Source organism: Eschrichtius robustus, chromosome 13 (assembly GCF_028021215.1).
Source record: "Eschrichtius robustus isolate mEscRob2 chromosome 13, mEscRob2.pri, whole genome shotgun sequence".
Taxonomy (NCBI): domain Eukaryota; kingdom Metazoa; phylum Chordata; class Mammalia; order Artiodactyla; family Eschrichtiidae; genus Eschrichtius; species Eschrichtius robustus.
The window spans coordinates 22,513,701-22,531,586 of record NC_090836.1 but is presented as its reverse complement, the minus strand read 5'-3'; the positions used below and the strand labels follow the sequence as shown (position 1 = coordinate 22,531,586).

The 17,886-nt window shown below is 37.4% G+C and overlaps 1 protein-coding gene across 2 annotated transcripts in view; it reads left to right on the top strand.

Moving 5' to 3' along the window:
• The window catches only part of ITPR2 (inositol 1,4,5-trisphosphate receptor type 2), a 524,186-nt gene that overhangs the window by 375,503 nt on the left and 130,797 nt on the right, over positions 1 to 17,886 (top strand). For both annotated transcript variants that reach the window (XM_068561342.1, XM_068561340.1), the window contains 2 exons: positions 436 to 531; positions 2,008 to 2,130. In XM_068561342.1, the coding sequence (XP_068417443.1) occupies positions 436 to 531; positions 2,008 to 2,130 (219 nt within the window). The remainder of the gene's footprint in view (positions 1 to 435; positions 532 to 2,007; positions 2,131 to 17,886) is intronic.

The following is a 17,886-nucleotide window of genomic DNA, read 5'->3' as shown; positions in this document are numbered from 1 at the left end:
TAATGTTTCATGTTAAAACAATTATGCCAAATTCTTTGTAAATTATATGCCATTTTTGTGAAATATGTCGCTGATACTGGTGTCTTGTTAAAGTTTCATCATAGAAATGCCTATTTAGGAAATAGTCAAGGAAGATATGATTAGATTTTAATGCATTATATATAAACTCAATTTTGTGTTTAAAATTCCTTTTCACCAATATTTAAAATATCCTTTGTAACATATCTCTCATATTCATTATTTTTATTTTGTGTTAACCATAAAGTAAAATACTCTATTTTAAAATGTTAATAAGCCAAACAAAATTAGCAGTTTAAAATTCTGCTTGATTTGAAAAAGAAAATAGTCCTGATAATCTCAATTAAAACAAATTGAGGGGACCATTAATCCATGAAATAGACCTTTCATGTGTATCAACTCAATCTGTGTCTCTAGAACAATGCCTCCAAGCTTTTGCTGGCCATCATGGAAAGTAGACATGACAGTGAGAATGCAGAAAGAATTCTATTTAACATGAGACCCAGAGAACTGGTAAGAAAACTTTTGAAAGCTGTGTTAATAATGTGTAACCTAAAAGGGACAATTTATAGTATGCATGTCAGGGGAAAAGTCTAGTGGCTTTCACTGCTCTACCAAGGCACGATGGCACATCAAGACCTGCTATTACAAATACCTCAGAAGCTCCATGATAGCGAAGGCCTGTGTGATTTGGGTCCTTATTTCTTCATTGGCTTTATCCACTTTAAGTGCTTTTCTGAACTAGATTTTCACACTTGCCTAAACTATCTGCAAATTATTTTTTGCCAGAAAAAAATTTTGCTTTAGTTTGTTTATTGGAATATAGGTGAAGAAGGTATATAAAAATGTTTGTACTCCTCAAAAATTTTATTTATACCTCTTTCTGAAAATAAAAACAAAATAAATATCTTTGGTAATTGTTCTTATTAGTAAAATGTTACACAGTACTCAGCCTAGAGGAAATTGTGTGGAGACCTGCTGGGAATTCCACAGAGATCATTAGTGTGTCTTCCTATTGTAGAAGTTACATTTTCCTCCTCACTTGTGACATGGAAATTATGAAGAAATATCGTCATGCTTTAAAATCATTGGGTTTCAAAAGCATTGAGAACATTCTCGAACCATATAAGCCAGTGCCCCAATGACTAAGTCCCAGTCTTAAAAACACCACTGTTGGTGCTATGGGGAAACCTATGAAGGCACTCTTTTGCTCTCTTTAATAGTAAGGGATGGATTCAAAGAAGGCAGATAAAGAGAAAGATAAGATGCAGTTTGATTTAACATACATTTAATGAGCGCATAGGACCTGCAAAAAACAAAAACAAAAAACTCCATCCATGGAAGGCAGTGGGCTAAGAGGAGCAAGGCATTCCTTATCCTTATGGTTAAGTGGGGCGGTGAGTTAAATATTCATTTGACAATATCTCTGCACAATAGCCCTTTGAAAATACCATTTCCTTTGCCTACAACATTTTTATCCCATCGTCTACTTCCTCCTTGTGACCTACCCTCAACTTCTTGCCTGAGTTAGTGCCCTTGCCCTGTGCTTGCTGAGTGCCTCACAGTTGCGTTGGCCTCTTGATTTGCTGACAGTAAGTTCCCTGAGGGCAGATACTCTGTTGTATCCACTGTTGGGTCCTCAGGGCAGAGAACGGTGTCCAGCACCATGTGTTCTTGTTATTAGTGGGCCCTTAATAAATAATGGATGCTTATCAGGGTTCCAACATCTCCCAGTTGATGGGAACTTTGGCACAGTCAACATTAAAAAACCAAAGCCAACTTTTGCAAAGAAAACAGGGAATATTGTAGGAAAATACTTCCATATTCATTTAAATACAGATGGTTTCCAAGGCTGTTTTCATTTAGAATTCTTTTATACTTTTCAAGTCTTAGGAAGCATTCCAAGTTTTAATTACACCTCATAGATGATGGAAATGCATGTTGTTTGTGGCATTTCAAGCCTTCTTGTTCCCCTTTGTTTTTTGATAGGTGGATGTGGTGAAGAACGCCTATAACCAAGGATTGGAATGCGATCACGGGGATGATGAGGGCGGAGATGATGGTGTTTCCCCAAAAGATGTTGGACACAATATCTATATTCTGGCCCATCAGGTGTCACATTTTATATCTTTATATTGTTTTGCTAATCTTATCAATCATGTCTTGTGTCAACGCTTGCTATCATATTTTCAAGTTCTGGTCCCTCCATTTTTTCAGCACTTGCCTTCCTTGCTCTGGGTCAAGGAGAAGAAAAAGCTCCCAGAATGCCTGATGGCGCCTCCAGGGCTGTGCTAGGGGCTCGTCCACAAGAAAACAATACTTGGTACCAAAAACTGGGCTAGCAGGGAGGAGACAATCCCATGTCAGAGCCTGAGGAATAGGTAAACCACGGCAACAGATGGAAGTCTTGAAGGAGAGAGGAAAGAGGCTACTGAGAAGATAGACAGTATGAAGTAAGGGATTGCATTCAGGTCAAAACAGCCTTCTGGCCTCTTTGAATTGTAGGTTGGCGTGTTTCCTGCAGAAGCTATAAAGTGGCAGCCTCTAACTGGATTTTATTGGACTTCTAATAAATATAAGGCTAAATTTATAGTCTTTTGAAGGAAAACCATTTCTATTTTATAGTAACTTGTGAAAACAGGTGCTTGATAAATTTTATTTGGTAAATTTAATTTCATTAACCTGAAGATCAACTTTAAATTTGCATCTTCTAATGCAGAGTTTTTAGAAGTTAAAAAATTGAAATGACATATGCCCATTTGATTTTATCTATATAGCTCTTATTTTCTTACAGGATGAAGTCCAAACTTCTAGACTTTCCCAATCTCTCTTTCTAGTCATTTTCTCCCACTGACAATCTCTTCCTTTTCCTGCTTCCCTGTACATCTTACCAGATAATTGAACAAACATTGGTAGCTATAAGTAAGACTCTGAGTAGATTAATTTTCTTAGTTTTTAAATTTTTCCAGTTTTATTGAGATGTAATAGACATACAGCACTCTGTGAGTTTAAGGTATTAAAAGTTTCCTCTTTAGACAGTTATTGCCCTTCTCTATCCTTTGTATAACTGCCTAATGTATGTAACCTTGAATATAATTTTTACAAAAAATTCAGGGAAGAAGTCAAATTCTAAAAGATACTAATACAAGAACCTGGTATCATTTTGTAATATAGTTGCACCATTGAGAAGATTTTTAGGTCTCTCACAGTATAGTGAAATGCACATATAGAACAGAAAAAGGTGAGGGCAAACGGGTTACAGCTAGGAAGACAAGAGAATTTTAGGTATTGAGGAACTGAAAGTTAAGATGAAGGGCACACTGAAGGAAGTAGAACACAGAGATTTAGGATGTGGAAAAGAAAGAGAGAGAGAGGAAGAGAGAGAGAGAGGGAGGGAGGGAGAGAGAGAGGGAGAAAGAAAGAAAAGAAAGAAAGAAAGAAAAGAAAGAAAGAAAGAAAGAAAGAAAGAAAGAAAGAAAGAAAGAAAGAAAGAAGAAAGAAAGAAAGAAAAAAAGAAAGAAAGAAAGAAAGAAAAGAAAGAGAGAGAGGGAGGGAGAGAGAGAAAGAAAGAGAAAAAGAAAGAAAGAAAGAAAAGAAAGAGAGAGGGAGGGAGAGAGAAAGAGAGAAAGAAAGAAAGGAAAGAGAGGGAGAGAGAGAGGGAGGGAGAGAGGGAGAGAGAGAAAGAAAGAAAGAAAGAAAAAGAAAGAAAGAGAAAGAGAGAAAGAAAGAGAAAGAAAAATAAAGAAAAGAAAGAAAGAAGAGAGGGAGGGAGAGAGAGAAAGAGAGAAGGAAGGAAAGAAAGGAAGGAAGGAAAGAAAAGAAAGAGAAAGAAAGGAAGGAAGGAAGGGAGAAAGAAATTGGGTGACAGGAATTGAATCAAGCTTGAGAAGGACTGTCCAGAGTCTGAAAATGAGAGTAGAGAGAAAAAAAAAGCACGAACTGAGAATTAAAATCATATTGGCTTCTAGAATGAATATAGAAATACAGTGACACAGCACGGGTACATGATCAAGGAGTTATTTCAGAAGCTGTAGCATTGTGGAAGGAAAACAGCAAAAAAGAGAAGGGCAGAATGAGCAGTAATAAATTTTAGAAGAAGGAAGTCAGGGCATACAGCCACCCATGTTCTTTTGACTGACAGCTAGTCTTGCTCTGTCTGGAAAGGTTATCCCAGCTACACGAGCACGACCTGACCCTGTGTCTTTTAAGTGGGAAATGAACAACCAGACCAGCCAAGTCAGAACCTAGAACAAATAGAGGAGTAGATGTTGGAGCCAAATCACCTCATACCCATGAAGAAAACATTTAAAAATGCAGTTTCATGTTACTAGTTATAATATGAGTAACAATAAAAATATCAACGTCAAGAAAAGACCTATGTTAGGTCAGTCCAGTTTTAAGTGGATTAAGTATAAGAGTAGAGAATACAGATTTTTAAAAACAGGTTAAGGTGAATGTTGAGAAGAGTGGAGAATAAGGGTGAAGAATGCAAGTGCTAGTCATGGATTGAAAGATAACGATTTAAAATATGAAAGAAGTTAAACATGAAGACAGCATAAGGTCAATGATTTTGATGGATTTGAGTTTATGAAGCTGCTAGGAGAGAACAGATTAAATTCAACGATGATGGTGGAATTGTCCAAGGAGTGGGAATTCAGAAGCAGATGAAAAAAAAAAAAAAGTAACAAGGGGTTAAAAACAACCTACTGAAATGAAGAGATGAAACAGTGGATGTGAAAATGGTCTGAATGGTTATCTAGAGGTTTCTGAATTTCTGAAAACCAAAATGTTAGGAAAGTGGTAGTTTACAGAGCTGGGATGGTACAATATAGAGGTACATAAATAAAGCCAGTCTTCAGGAAGAGGGAGAATGTCAGACTGAGTGAGGGGAAGAAGGAGATTCGGAATTGCTGAATACTTAAGGGCTTCTGGTTAAACTGTAAGAGTGTAAACATGAAACGAGAGTCCATAGGAGTCCCTTCTAGGAACTCAAGGAAAGGACAGGAATGGCAAAATATGTGGAACAGTATATGTAACCAGCAGTGTAGTTAAGCAAAGGTCTGCTCACTTTCTTACAGTGACACAGAAAGTTGTTGCCTTGCCACTTTATAAATGTGTTCTCTGTGAGGTGACTCCTCCCACTAATTTTAATGAAAAATTCAGTTTTCATCCAGAAGAGAGCCTGCTGTGCTCTTTTGATCTTTCCACAAATGACTCCTTTGGCTTTCTCTAGGCCAGGATATCGTGCTGGTTTCTTAGGAGGCCAAATATGGTTGCTGAGTTCCTTATGACCCTGTTGTCCAAATAGCCCCCATACTGAGACACAAATGCCAAAGACAGTGGTTGTAAACACTGCTTCAGAAGTGGCCATGTAGCTGTGCTCCACGAGTTTTCTTGCATCCACGTTTGGCTGTTTTCATTGCGAATGCAGAATCGTTTGGCTCCGGCATGCTAATGACCGTGCAGATTGATTTCTGCCTTTGCACAGTTCAGTAATTCCAAAACTGAGGTTCAACTTCCTCCTTGTTTTACTATAATCATCTTTTGTACAGACAGTTTATTTTGGTGCCCTCAGACTTTCAATTTTTGTTGTTATTCTTTTCATGGTAGTGAGGTAGTTCTGCTTTTTCCACCATGACATCCTTTTGGCCCTTCCTGTGGTTGGTGTTACAAGAAAAAAATAATGCTTCTTGTAAGTGTCTTGTCTGATCTACATAGAACTATAAATACATCAAAAAGGGAATTTCTTAAGTTCTAATACCATAGTGTCGTGCAGAGAATTTCCTTAAAATTCAGCTGTGTGTCCGTTTTAGACTTTCTGTCCTCCACATGCTCTCCTCATGCGTCTCTGTCTCCTCTCTCTGCTCTAGTTTTGGTCTTTTATATTCCGCTTTCTTCCTGTTGTTTCTCTTTATTCCTGTCTTTCTATAGAACAATCACTGCCTGCAATCTAGAACATTGCTCAGTACTTTAGATTAAGTTTAACATATAAGTCATATTGTTTCTTTGATTCCATGTAGCGATTTCTGTTTTTCTGAGACTTTTCGTTTCCTTTCATTTCTTCCTCAGTTGTGCTGAGATATAATTGACATATAATATTGTATCAGTTTAAGGTGTTACAACATGTTGATTTGATACATTTATATGTTGCAAAATGATTACCACCATAGCATTAGTTAACACCCAATCCAGTAACATAAATATCATTTTTCTTTTGTGGTGAGAACATTTAAGATCTACTCTCTTGGCAACATTCAAGTTTATGATACACTGTCATTAGCTATAATCACTGGGCCGTGCATTAGATCCTCAGAATTTGTTAATATTATAACTGGTAGTTTGTACCCTTTGACCCCCATATCTCCCTCTTTCCCCCACCTCCCAAACCCTGGGGACCACCACTCTACGCTGTTTCTCTGAGTTTGTCATTTTTAGATAGCACATCTAAGTGATATTATACAGGATTTGTCTTTCTCTGTCTGACTTATTTCACTAAGCGTAAAGCCCTCAAGTTTCATCCAGGTTTTTGCAAACAGAAGGATCTCCTTCTTTCTCATGGCTGAATAAGATTCCATTGTATATCTATACCACATCTTCTTTATCCATTTATCCATTGACAGACAGCTATGTTGTTTCCATATCTTGGCTATTGTGAATAATGCCGCAATGAACACGTGATGCCCTTTATTTCAATACCTACTAGAATTAAGTATAGGGAGAAGTGTTATGTGCTTTTCAGGATGGGGAGAAATATTATATAGCAAGCCTGTGGAAAGCAAAAATAACTCCTGGCTCTTAAGGCGAGAAAGAATGGATCCCTTTCATTGGATATATGAAATTACTTTTTAAATATAGGCTTTAAATTTTTTCATCAGTATTTCCCCATGTCATTAAATAGTCTTTAAAAATGTAATTTTAATGTCTGCATAATTGTTCATCGTTTGAATGTACCATAATTTATTTAATCACTCTTTATTGTTAGACATTTAGGTTTCTAATGTTTTTAATATTATAAATTACGCTATGATTAACATCCTCATACATTAATCCTTGTCTGCTACACTGACTATTTGCCTAGGATAAATTCCAAGAAGTTTAATTACTAGGTTGCAGGGTAGTAACTAACTATTTTATGGTTCTTGATGCACATTATAAAATTGTTTTTCACAGTGTGATGGTAGTCATCTTACTGAATCTTAAAATTATTACCATTTAAAAAAAGCTTCACCAAGTAGATAGTGTCAGGAACATAGTGACCACTCAACACATGTTTGTTGAATGAATTAATGAGATAGATGAAAAGGGATCTCATTTTAATTCACATCTTTTGGATTACTAATAAAATAGACTGTCTTTTAATATGTTATTTGGTCATTTCTATTTATTCTCTGAATTACTTGAAAATGTGTTTACCCATTCTTCAGTTGGGGTTCATTTTTGTCTTAGTGAACTTTAATTAAGGTTAATAAATCTTAGTCACAGTAGTTAGATCTACTTCATCCTGGTTTATTTGCTTTTTAATGTTTTAATGATAGTTTTCTTCCACCACCTTGAGATCTGTTAAACACTTACCTAGATTTTCTTCTAGTGTATAATGAATTCAGTTTTTGCTTTTAATTATGTAATTTTTCCATGTCATAATGCAGGAATAATAAAAAGGTAAGTTCTTGTGTTAATTTAACTCTAAAGACATAGTCCAAGGTTTAGCAGTAACAGCGGTCCATGGGGGAAGGGTTTGTAGTAGTTATGTGAGTGTGATGTAGGGCATGTGTGACCTTTACTGGAAGAGATCAGGGTCAAAACCCAAACCACCTTCAGGGGCAAACAAAAATGAGTGATATGGAGGCAGGTGAGGCTGGGACGATGGGGTGATACGGTAAAGCTGTTGCTTACCTCTTCCGACTTTCCAACTGGGCTTGCAGGCTCTGAATTTCCTCTTCTTTCACTATTTCAAAAAGTCTGAATTTTGAAATTTTAAAGTGAAAGCTCCTAATTTTTAAAAATTGACAACTCATTCAAAAATTTGAAAAACACTGAGCAGTCGAAGCAAAACTCACCAGCAGGCAAAATGCAGCTCATGAGCCATAGTTTGCCACTTGTAGAGTAAAGGATCTAAAGTTCTCATTCCTTTTTTATTCAATTGCATGGACTTTTGAGTGCTTTACCAGATGTCAGGCACTGTACTAGATACTAGGAATACAGTAGTGAAGGAGACCAACGAGAGATCAGCTCTCAGGGCATTTACATTCTGACTGGGAGCAGTGACAAATAGACGAACCAGAGATAGCAGATAGTGACACAGGCTATGCAGTGAATGAGAAGTGGGTGTGACGAAAGACACTCAGGAGGTGCTGTTGTAGATTGGCTGATCAAGAGGGTTTTCTCTGGGGAGGTGAAACTGAAGTTAGATCTAAGTGAAAAAGCAAAAGTCAGCAGTATATAATGGGGCAGAGTTGGGGAGCATCCCACAGATGGCTGGAAAGTGGCAGTGAGCTTGGCATGTTTACAGGAATAAAAGACCTGTGTAGCTGGACCTTCAACCAGCCACCAGCACTTGAACACTATAATAATCACAAACACTGCACCCGAGGCTCATTTATTATAAGCTGGTCATTAAAGAACATTTATTGAGCACCTCTTATGTCAGGCATTGCTTCAGTTGCTAAGATAGAAAATGAATAAAGATGCCATCAAAAAGCTCACAATTGAGTGTGTGTTGGAGGGGGGAGAGGGAGACAGATAAATCATTGTAACTGAATGTACTTAGGTTAAAATGGAGGTGTGCGCAAGACACGCTTCCCTGAGGAGTCAGGAGAGAATTCATGGAAGAGGTGACACTTGAACTAAATCTTGAAGAATAGGGGGAAGGGGGACAACATTCCAGGCAGAGGCAATGACTTATGCACCACAGATATTTTAGAGAAAGGAACTTCTTTGGGGAATATTGCTAAGGATTTTGTGTGGTATCTACTTATGTGTTTATATGAAATGAATTACAATCATTTGAATTGAGTCATCATCTTTGATAACTGTAATGACGCTGATTGTAGGCATTTAACAAATATTGCATGAATGAGTGAATGAATGAGTAGGACATGATATACTTTAAAAATTTAGTATTTTATAATTTAAGTATTATAATAAAAAACTGAATAAAGATATTTTACTGTTATCATCATTATCATCAAATATCATAATCAAAATTAATGATATTTTTCCCCACTCGAGTATAAATCCTTGTGCACAGACAGTTATTTTTTTCTGTTCCTGTGTCAAGTACATACCTAGCTATGGTAGATACTCAAGAAGAGTTTGGGGGAATAATTTTTTGTAAAAATGCATGTGTGCTGAGAATATTTTTATATAATGCAGGTACTCTGGAAGATTTCTAGAATCCTACAAAATTGATATTAGCATTCTGGCAGTCAAGGATCTTATTCAACTGCTATGGACTTTCTTTTTAATTTTGTAGTTTATTCTTTGCCAGTCATGTCAGCAAACCCTACGTAGATAGGACCCTATGATAGCTTCCCTCGTCAGGAACTTTTCTTATTTTCATTCATGATGCCACCTTTCTGCTGAACTAATATCTCCTCCTGTTCTTAAAATTCATTTAGTATTACCTTAGTTCCTCTAAAATTCAAATTGAAGCCTACTTACCCCATTTCCAATCAACAATGATCTTTCTTTATTTTGAGTTCTTATATCTATTATGTTCACCCCAAACTGCATACATTCTTTCACACTAGCTTATGCTGTGTATAATTCTAGAGTTGTTCTTCATTTCATGTATATAGGTCTAGGCTACATAATTAGTAGTAGATTCACAAAATCTGGGTACCCGTAAGGCCTCATTAAAAAATAAAACAAAACAAAAAAACTTCCCACAAAGAAAAATATCACAGGGAAAAATGCTTAGGTATTTAAATCCTCAGATAGGCACCTACATGTCTTTCAACAAGCAACAGAGAATCTTGGGATTACAGCCATTTATATGACCTCTCAGATTCATGGTGAGTGGGAGCAATAAAAAAATATAGTCCAGGAAATGGATCGAAATTGGACTTCTAATTGTTAGTCTGCTGTGAGGATCTTGAAGCCAAGTTCAGTGGAAGCAAATATTTTTATGCTTAACATTTCATGTTTGGTAGATTTATATTTATTTCTTAGTGACATAATTATTAGAGCATCAGTCTGAATTCTAGCAACATAAGAGGCCTTCACAGTTTCTTCAGCTCCTCCTTAGGTCTGCTCTAATTTCAACTATATTCATTGAATTCAAAATCTATTAGGAGAGCTAGAGATACCAGGCAGGGCTGCATCTATATATATATATTTTTTCCATGCAGGGAAATACATACATCTCCTAGCATATTTTAGACCTTTGGTTTGTTACCCTGTCCCCAGCCAAAGCCAATATCTCTTTCTTTCCTTTCAGGGGAGAGAGGATGGTAGGAACTGCCATCCTGTTTCAAGGGCTGGGATGCTTTCTGTCATGCTGACAGAATTTGCTAGATATCCTGATAGTCCTCATTAATCTGGGTTATTTTTTTTAGAATTTTGGTCTCAGAGCTGCTGTTGCTTGAGCTATATTCATTTTAAGGGATATGCATATACATTAAGTAGCTAAGTTTTAATTTATACTGAAGCCATGTGAAATGTATGTATTGCTCAGACTACCTAAAATGTTTTCCTTAGAGACTTAGGCTGCTTCACCTCTTTGCCGCTTCTATTTTCTTATGCTAACATGTAGTCATCAGCATTGCTTCATTTACTTTATTTGTAGAAGTAGAAGGATGGGCTTGTAATTGGATACATAACTTCCATCTTTAATATCTTTGAAGGGTTTTAACTAACAATTTCGTCATCTTTATTATTGCTTGTAGTGCAGAGAGTAGAAAACACAGCTGGGTTTTCAGCTCACAGAGGCACTTGTAGCTCAGTAATTTGCTGGCTAGAATATAGTACAAACAGCTTAACTCTTATTCACCCCGAACCCTGTATTTTCTCCATTAGCTGATTACATCACTCAACTTCTCTGACTTCAGCTTTCTCTAAAAAAATACGATGAGTATCCATGAGCTATGTTTGCAGAGCAAACTTTCAGAGACCTATTGGACACTAACTAGAGGGTAGTTGGACCCTGATGGCTCTTTTACTGGAATCGATTATGTTTTAAATAATATAACAAAGTAACTAACCAGCTACTGGATATTTATGTATTTATTTATACCTTACCTACTTATAAAAGGAAGTTGAGATTGAATAAGAAATGCACTTGTAAAATTAGACTGTTAGAATACAAGATCAAAGCCTTGAGAAGGAAAAGAATCTAAGTATGTTTAGGGTCTTGGCCAATATCCTCACTGTTTATCAGTGGTAGTAGCTCTGAGCTTCTTGGTAACCAAGAGTAAAAAATAATGGGCAATACAAGTCACACCTATACTATTCATTTATGACCAACTTATTACTGGTATTTAATTCTCAGAGAAATGTATACAAGGGCAGGGGATGGCATGGTAAACAATGTTTTCTAAACTGTTCTGCAGAACGTACCAGAAAAAAAATGAACATAGCTGTTTTTAGTCCTTAGGGATAAATAATGATCTACACTTCTGAATTATAATTGAGTTGAATATAAATAAACCTGAAGTGTGTACGATACAACAGTCATTCTGAAAATAGATATGTAAGGTCACTTCATAGAGAGGCTTTCATAATGTAGAAACTTTACAATATGTGAATTTAGTTGAAAAAAAACTTTTTTAAATATCAAGAGATTATTTTATCAAATCGCAGAAAATAGGCTTATCCTAATTGCCCAGCTACGTGAAAAACCTGCTGTTAGTCTTGGCAAATAGATATGTAGAAATGTAAGCAACTGAAGGAACTTTGCCTGAAAACTTAACATAACTGCAAGTTTTCTTTTTTGAAAGAAATAGAAAAATCAGGATCAGCTATTTTCCCCCTACAAGAAAGATAATTTTCTGTGTTGCTATCAAAAGGCAGTTTGATGTAATACTGCATCAAACTATTAATAAAATAGGTTATTACCAACTAATGTTACTTTGAGCATTAATTATTCTGTGTTTCTTGGCAACCAAGGCAAAAAAAGAAATATTTAAGTTACATGATACATATATAATGCAAAAAAACCCCACCCAAAACCCAATCCCTCCCCAAAAAAAAACAAACCCATACAGATTATTAGTGAAGCACAACACTTCTTTGTACCTAATGCTAATAGGAATTTACTGAGGGAACCCTCACTAGTAGTATTAATTACTGGTGATGTGATAGAGGTTTAGATTAATACAATTTAGTAATTTAAAAATATCTGTCAGATACTAGATTAAAAAAAAAAACAACAAAGCTTAGCTGTATCCTGTTGCCGTGCATACTCTGTAATAATAAAAGGCAATTGAATTTTCAATAAAAATTTTAACATGATGCTATATAGACAGTTGTCTCCACAAATATTCCTACATACACAATCCAGCACCTGGACAGAGCCTGGTGCATCAGAAGTGCTCTATCAGTGTTAAGGCTAATCAGATTTATTTTCATGACTTTCCTCAGCTAAATTCATTCTCCATTCATTCTTAATTCAGTGTAAATTTATTGATCACATACTATAACCTGGCTGTGTTCTCAGCAAACAGATCTAAATCCCTTGCTCAATGAGCCTGTATTCTTGTGGGGATGTCATCCTCCTTGAGATCACATTGCCTGTTCCTTTTGGGGCAGGTATGTTACAGACATCAATTGTGCCACAGATGGGGAATCCTGAGGGTGTGAAAATGAGATATAGTCTCTACCGTCATGGAATTTACCTTTTATTACCGGGAGACATAAAGACAATCACAGCTCTGCAGCCCTGTGGAAGATGTGTTCCTGGGATGCTCTGGGATCTCAGGTTAGAGGTGTGCATGGGAAAATGAATGTGTGGCTGAGAGAGAGAGGGAGAGAGAGGGAGTTAGAGGAACAGAGATATAACTTTGCCCTGTACTCGAGCATTTGCTCAGCATTCAAGCAGGCAAATCAGCTTCTCTAAAAAACCCCTAGGCCATTGACCCATAGCTCTGCTCCCTTTTTTAGTAAAACGATCAAAAGTTGTATACAATCGCTACCTCCATTTCCTCTTTCTGTTCTCTCTTAAATTCATCCCTGGCAGCCTTTCATCCTGACCATGCCACCAGAACAGCTCGTAACGAGGTCACCAGTGACCGCCACCTGGATAAATCGAACAGCTTGTCCTCAGACTCCATCATTATTTGTCCTGTCACTAATATTTCACACAGTCAGCTGCTCTCTTCTTGAAAGACTTAGCTTTCATGCAGCACGATTGATTTTCTGCTTCCTCCCCAGCCCCTTCTTCTCAGTTTCTGTCACTGGCTGCCATTCCTCTCCTGCTTCTATCAGAAGTGTTCTAATCAGAGTGTTCTAGGACCCATTCCACGGCTCTCTCGTCTTCTCAATCGACACTCCCTCCCTAGAGGGTCTCACTCAGTCACGTGACTTTAAACACCAGCTGTACCATAATAAATTCCCAATTTGTATCGTCAGCATGAGCCTCTCCTCTGAACACCAGACTGGTATATCCAGCTGCTTGTTTGAGATCTGCATTTGAATGCCTTTTTAGGCCTCTCACACTTTACATATTTGTAATGAAACTCTTGATTCTCCCACAGTCTTTTAAACTTAGATACAGACCCAGACCCTGTGACTCCAGAACCTTAGTTTCTTCTCATTACTCTAACCCAAAGCTGGGTTGATGCCTGTGCTGTGTGCTCCCATCACACACTGTGCTTACTCTGATCACAGAACATATATCACTGAATTACTGTGGCCTGTTGACTTGTTTGTTGCCACTAGACTCCAAGTTCAGCAAAGACAGGAGTTGTGTTTTATTCATTAATTTGTTGCCTAGTGCATAGGACTGTGTTTGATACAGTAAATACTTTTGATTGATTGAGTAAATGAATGACTATTACAGTTAACAGGCGCCATAGATCACTAGAAAGGAAATAGGTTAATATTGGTGTTACTGTAGAGGGCTTTGTGGAGGGGCTAACATTTTAGATGAACCTTATGTATTGATAAGATTTAGATAAGCAGAGAAAAGAGAGGAAGGCATTTCCATCACAGGGAAGGAAAGAGCAGAGGAAGAGGTAATAGTCATCATGATATGTGTATGGAGGTGAGGAACTCTGGGACGCCACATCAAGGGATATGGAAAGCAGCATGGTGCAGATGTGGAGGGAGAATGGAGGGACACATCTTACCAAATTCTGGAGGGTTTTAAGTGCCAAAAAACAATTCAGTCAAAATATTCATTGAAATATAGCATAAGTTTCTGCTAAGCTGTTCCTTAGGGTGCTTAGTTCTTATTTATGTTGCTATAAAGTTAATGAGACGTTAAGGATTTGGTAGAATACTAAACACACTAACACAAAGGCAAATGGCACAGAAGTCTGCTTTAAAGATATCCACCAACTCAAAAGCATTATTACAAGTCTTCAAAAGATCTTTTAATGATTATACTTTTATTCATGCACTAATTTACAACCTGACATTACTAAGCAAGTATTTAAAGATAGGTCAATTAAAAAGGAACCCAAGAGAAAATAGAACTACCATATGACTCAGCAATCCCACTACTGGGCATATACCTTGAGAAAACCATAATTCTAAAAGAGTCATGTACCACAATGTTCACTGCAGCACTATTTACAATAGCCAGGACATGGAAGCAACCTAAGTGTCCATTGACAGATGAATGGATAAAGAAGATATGGCACATATATACAATGGAATATTACTCAGCCATAAAAAGAAACAAAATTGTGTTATTTGTAGTGAGGTGGATGGACCTAGAGTCTGTCATACAGAGTGAAGTAAGTCAGAAAGAGAAAAACAAATACCGTATGCTAACAGATATATATGGAATCTAAAAAAAAAAAAAGTTCTGAAGAACCTAGGGGCAGGACAGGAATAAAGACGCAGATGTAGAGAATGGACTTGAGGACACGGGGAGAGGGAAGGGTAAGCTGGGATGAAGAGAGAGAGTAGCATACACTACCAGATGTAAAATAGATAGCTAGTGGGTAGCAGCTGTATCGCACAGGGAGATCAGCTCAGTGCTTTGTGACCACCTAGAGGGGTGGGATAGGGAGGGTGGGAGGGAGACGCAAGAGGGAGGGGATATGGGGATATATGTATACATATAGCTGATTCACTTTGTTATACAGCAGAAACTAACACAACATTGTAAAGCAATTATACTCCAATAAAGATGTTAAAAATTTTTTTTAAATTTTAAAAAGAGAAAATATAATTAGTAAACATGTAAGCCAATATGAAAACACTTATGTCAAAGCACAAGTAGTATTCTGGATGTATGTGTTTGTGTGTGTGCTTGCATGTATCTGCCTATGTTTATTGGTTAACTTGTTTTTCCCGCTCAAACATAAATGAAGAAAGGTTAACTATATAGCTGACACTTTATTCCAATGATACATTGTAGAAGTATGAGATGGGATGGGATGGCAGGACATAGGGATCCACTTTACTCTTTTGGTCAATAGATCCAGTGGTAGAATATTAAGGTTGTGTATGAAAATACTAAAATAAAAATATTTCTGATTTAATAGCCAAGAGACTTCTGTAGGTATGTGCGTCTTACTAGTAACGTGATGTGCTTTGTGCCTGTTGGTGCATTTGGAGTTTCAGAATTACTTACAGAGGCACAGAAAAGTGAGACACCATAGTGACAAAATAATGCTTGAAGATAAACTTTTGAACTAAAAGTCAGGTTTCAGAAACTGAAATAGTTATCCTCAGCCAGACCAAAAAAGTCCCCCTTCTACATCACAACCAAGCAGTTATTTGAAATTATAAGTAGGGGAAAGTTCTGGAAAGTCCCTTGTTGGGATTCGTGTTATCAATGAAATAATATCACTTCTAGAGATATAAAATTGTTTGGTTCAAAATATATCTTTTTTCCTATCTATCTATCTATATCTAACATTTTGTCAGCTGTATGAGACCTGCAAAATATTTGCAAGTGTGTTTTACTTTTCACTTTTATAGGTTACTTTTTGCAAAGGGCCGCATAGTAAATATTTTAGGCTTTTCCAGTTATGCAGTCTCTGCTGCAAACACTTAACTTGCCATTCTAGTGCCAAACCAGCCATAGACAATACGTAAAGAAATGAACATGGCCGTGTTAAAATGAAACTTCATTTAAGAAAACAAGTGGTAGGCCAGATTTGACCCACAAGCCATCGTTTGCTAACCCTTGCTTTAGATGATTTTTAGAATCTTCACAATCAGAAGTTTCTCACATTTGAAAAACCTATATGAGTCAGAACTGATAAGTCATTTATTCGCAAGTATCTTTCGTGTTTATATTTATAACATTCAGTTCACTTTGTATATGAGTGTAACACACATGCGTACACACACAACAGAGAGACGTACACTTAGAGTGTCTGCCTGGATAAAAACGAACTCACTGGAGGTTCTTTCTTTCCATTGCTATGATTCTGTGATTTCAGTCTTCTGTGAACAGTGGAAGCCTGATCCTAAATGACAGTTGACTAACTATTTGACCAGGCAGCGTAGGTTGAATCGTCAGATTGAGAGTATGAATGAATCAAGTATGAAACAGGAGTGTGAATGAATCAAGTAGAACAGAAGCAGAAGAGCGGAACATGAAGGCACAAGTACTTGAAATGACACAGATCTAGGGGTGGAGGTTAGAGGTCAGAATAAAGAAACTTCGCTGGGGAAAAGGTAACATTCTGCTTCCATCTGGTACGTAACTAGGGAAACGCTGTGTATTAAAATTGAAGTCAAAGCAGTGGTTCTGACATTGTAGTGGGCATCAAACTCCTGGACCCCATCCCCAGATACTTAGATTGCATAGGTTTGGGGTGGAACCCCAAATTGCTTCTTACCGTACATCCTGGGTATTTTTATTCAAGTTGTCCGCAGGTCACAGTTTCAAAGAAGCTGCTGCAGAGGTTTGCCCTCATCAGCTTCCTTCCCTAACTGTCCCCGAGGCTGGTCACCTGACCCAGATCCAGCCTCTTTTGAACTTTCTACCTTCCTGCTATCAAACTAATCTGATTATCACCTAATTTTCTTTTATGTGAAATTAAAGGAATTAATCTGGGCTATTTATCAACAGAAAGAGTCTTTTTAAAAAATAACTCGCATCAAAACAAGTGAAAACCATAACTCTGTCCTGCCTGGGCATGTATTCTTTGCCCTCCTACAGCAGTGTGAGAATCCGGAGCCTCTCACTGATTTATATGTAAAGTTCCTAAGGACCAAACCAAAAGAGAAGGCCAGAATGGCTGGGACACAAAGTGGGAGAGGGCCAGAGGTGAGGCTGAGGAGGGGGGCAGGGTCAGGTCAGAGGGCATGTAGAGCCTCCTAAGGGCTTTGGCCTTTATCCCTGGAGAAATGAGAAGCCATCACCATCATATAAATGCAAACTCCACTTCATTTCTGGGAATGGCATGAGGAGAGCCGGAATGTGGGAGAGTCTTGGATAACTGCCAGGTGTAGAGTCAGTGGCTGGTTAGATGATGGTGCATTTCACAAGACTGGAGATAGAGAAGGCTGGGAGGTGGAATGCGGGGAGAAGAAGCTTGGTTCTAGACCTCTGGTGTTTGCGGAATTTATGGGATATTGGGTCAGAGGTGTTTCACCTGCTGTTGATTATAGGTACCTGATTCTCAGGAAAGAGAGCTGGGCTTGGAACATGGATGCACAGAGACATTAGTATATTGATGCTATTGGAAGTGCTGGGTGTATATGAGATTTCTCAGGAAAAGCAATTGGAATGAGAGGAGGAAA